Genomic DNA, 3,092 nt, shown 5'->3' with positions numbered 1-3,092 from the left:
ATATATCTATATATCTATCTATATACATACACACACACACACACACACACACAATAAATATATATATATATATTATATATATATATATATATATATATATATATATATATATATATATATATATATATATAGTATACACACAGTATGTATATATATTATATAATATATATATATTATAATATATATATATATATAAATATATATATATATACTATATATATATATATATATATTATATATATATATATATATATATATATATATATATATATATAGTATATACACACAGTATGTACAGTATAAACAGAAGCAGAAAGTTGGAATGGGGGGGAGAGAGAGAGTTAAAATAAGTGAAGAGAATAAAGAGAGGATAGACGAAAAAGGGAGCCAGAGACAGAGAGAAGAAGAAAGAGAGCATGAGAAACAGAGCGCAATAAATAAAGAAGAGAGTATTAAAATATTAACCGAAATTCCGACGCTCTCTCTCCTTCCCCCCCCCCACCTCCACCCCCACCCCCACCCCTCTACCTCCCCAGCCCGAGACATGAACATAGGAACACTTCATCTCACGTCATTAAGATGGTGACTGGCATGTTATAGACTCTAAATAACTGCGTAAATTAGGATGTATGGGGCGGTCTCTCTAGCTGTCCCCATAACGGCACTATATAACAGCTCCCACGTCACATAAAGGCACTACATAACTACAATATGGCACTCTTTCACGGCACCGAAAAAGGATGTGTGAGCGTTAAATAATAATGCTGAGGATTCGTTATATAGCGTCCATCTATCTCGACGAATGTCTGTGGTATGATGTTATGGTCGTCCTGATTGCTTAATGTGATTGATATTGATATCATTTCAGCTTTTGACGGAGAGTTCAATAGAAGTTCAAATTAATCACAGGGAGAACTAGAGATGGATACTTGTTTTTTTCTTTTTTTTTTTTCTTTTTTTACTGAATCTCTGATGCGAGTGTTTGTTTCATTTACCCGCGTTGCCAAAGCGGAGGGAAATTAATTTCAAACTTGTTGCAAGATGAAAGATCAGAGCAAAGACGTTCGAAAGACCCCCGGGTCGTCCCTTGGGTGCTGCAACACGCAAGTATATTCTGATTCCCTGGAACGACCTGCCGTGGCCTCGCCGATAACCCGTGTCTCTGACGGTGCGAGAGGTCGTGCTTCAGCTCAAGAAGACTTTGGAGGAGAGCGTCTAGGAGGAGGAACGACTTTGACTCGGGCTTCCTGCGACGACCATAAGCTGGCGGAGTCGTTGCGCTACGGTGCTAAACGCCGTCGGGAAGCAGGAGGTGACAGTGGTCCTTTCACAGGTCGCCAGGGAATTGAGGGAACGAAGGAGAGGGAAAAGGAGGATGCGTGGGGGGACTTCGGGAAAGGGGCCTCCTCCTTCTCCATCCCCGTGGCTCCCTCTGACGATGGCGAAGGGGAGGGGCGTGGGAAGGCGCGGCGGGCTCTCATGGTCACTCCTGGAGGGAGAGCTGTCTGTCCTGACCCTCATGGCCATCGTGATTCCGTCATCGACAGGAGCCTGACGTCCCTAGACGAGTCTGACGGGAGGACGGAGTGCAGCATCCTTCGCCATCCCTCGTGCATGTCTTCCTCATGCGGGCCCACGGCTGTCTACTTCGACGACGCCGCCGACCCGCGTCGCTCGAGCGGCAGGTGGAAGCCGCCCCCGATCGCGGCCGAGACGCCCCGCCATCAGAGTCCCCACGAGCTCGCCTCTCCGGAGTCCCCTTCAGAGCACTGCTCCCCGACCTTGCCCTCCGCGTACCAAGTGGCCAGCGACCTCCGGCTCTACGGCCAAAGGGCGGCGTCCCATCCAAGGCAAGATATTCCTGAGGGCGAGCCCAGCCCCACGGGCCGGGTGTTCCTGACGGAAACCATGATCAGAGAACCCAGCTCCCAGTGGCGCCCCGCGGCTCCAGGAGGGAACGGGAAGGCTTGGGCGTTCACGGATGCGACTTCAAGGATGAGCCCCAAGGACCTGGCCGACGAGGAGGCTGAGTTGGAGGACGAGCGCCTCTGGAACCGCGAATTGTGGAGGACGAGTCGCTCGTGCAGCCGCTGCAGTAGCGCCACCATCTACGCTAACACGTCCGACCCGGGGGCGGCCGAGCCCACCTACGAGAACGTGTTCGAATGCGCCCTCCGAGAGGCCGGCGTCGAAGACCCCTCACCCTGGGCCGCCTCGCCGGCCTGGAATCAAGACAGCTGGTTCGAGGAACCCATCTACGCCACAGTGGGAGGCCAGGCACCCGACGAAGACGAAGACGAGGCCGTGACAGCTTTCAGACACGATGGCTCTGGCGAGGAGCAGGACTCGCCTCCACCCGTCGGCCCGCGGGGCTCCGTCGCCGACAGGAAGCCCAAGATCCTCGCGGATGACCTCAAGCTGTTCCTCCACTCGCAGAAGAGCGAAGGCACGAGTCCCTCCTCCTCCACGGCAACGCTCTGCCCGGAGGACGACCTCCAAGACTCTTCCGAGGGCGGAGGAGGAGGAGGAGGAGGAGGAGGAGGAGGCACTCTCGAGAAACGAGGCAGGGCGACGGGCTCCCTCAGGGCCTTCTTCCGCTCCTCGCCGCTCGCCGAAGAAAAGCCGCCGAAACTGCCTCCCAAAACGCGCCTGAACAAGGCCTCCTCGATCCCAGCGTCCGATTCCCCGCCCGAAGACTACGGCCTCCGGATAAGACTACCGGTCCTCGGAGACAACACTCGAGGCTCGGATAGGGGTCTGTACACCGTCTCTCTCCCTTACCTCGCGCATCCGGACGCCCGAGCAACTCTGCATCCTGCTCTGCAATCGGCGAAGGAGAGCGAAGTCAAAAGGTCAGACGACGAGGGAAACGGACGCGGCTCGCTGTATGTCGTCATCGGTTCTTCTGCAGGTGAGTCAGAGGAGGATGGTGTCGATGTGATGAGTATGGTGTTAATGGTGATGATTGTGGTGTTGGTGGTGATTATGGGGTTGATGGTGATGATTATGGTGTTGATGATGAGGGTGTTGGTGGTGATTATGGGGTTGATGGTGATGATTATGGTGTTGATGATGAGGGTGTTGGTGGTGAT

At 52.3% G+C, this 3,092-nt stretch overlaps 1 protein-coding gene across 1 annotated transcript in view; it reads left to right on the top strand.

The window, feature by feature from the left end:
* LOC147471750 (uncharacterized) overlaps window positions 1-3,092 on the top strand; it is a 59,405-nt gene that overhangs the window by 51,184 nt on the left and 5,129 nt on the right. Inside the window, exon 2 of the mRNA XM_086536777.1 lies at window positions 869-2,997. Coding sequence (XP_086392903.1) covers window positions 1,042-2,997 — 1,956 coding nt within the window. The 5' untranslated portion in view covers window positions 869-1,041. The remainder of the gene's footprint in view (window positions 1-868; window positions 2,998-3,092) is intronic.

The sequence above is a fragment of the Penaeus japonicus genome, unplaced genomic scaffold (genome assembly GCF_977035675.1).
Source record: "Penaeus japonicus unplaced genomic scaffold, GWHDUDI00000001_assembly GWHDUDI00000005, whole genome shotgun sequence".
In the NCBI taxonomy this organism is placed as follows: Eukaryota; Metazoa; Arthropoda; class Malacostraca; order Decapoda; family Penaeidae; genus Penaeus; species Penaeus japonicus.
The sequence above is the reverse complement of the archived record's forward strand: the minus strand, read 5'-3'. Positions and strand labels throughout refer to the sequence as shown.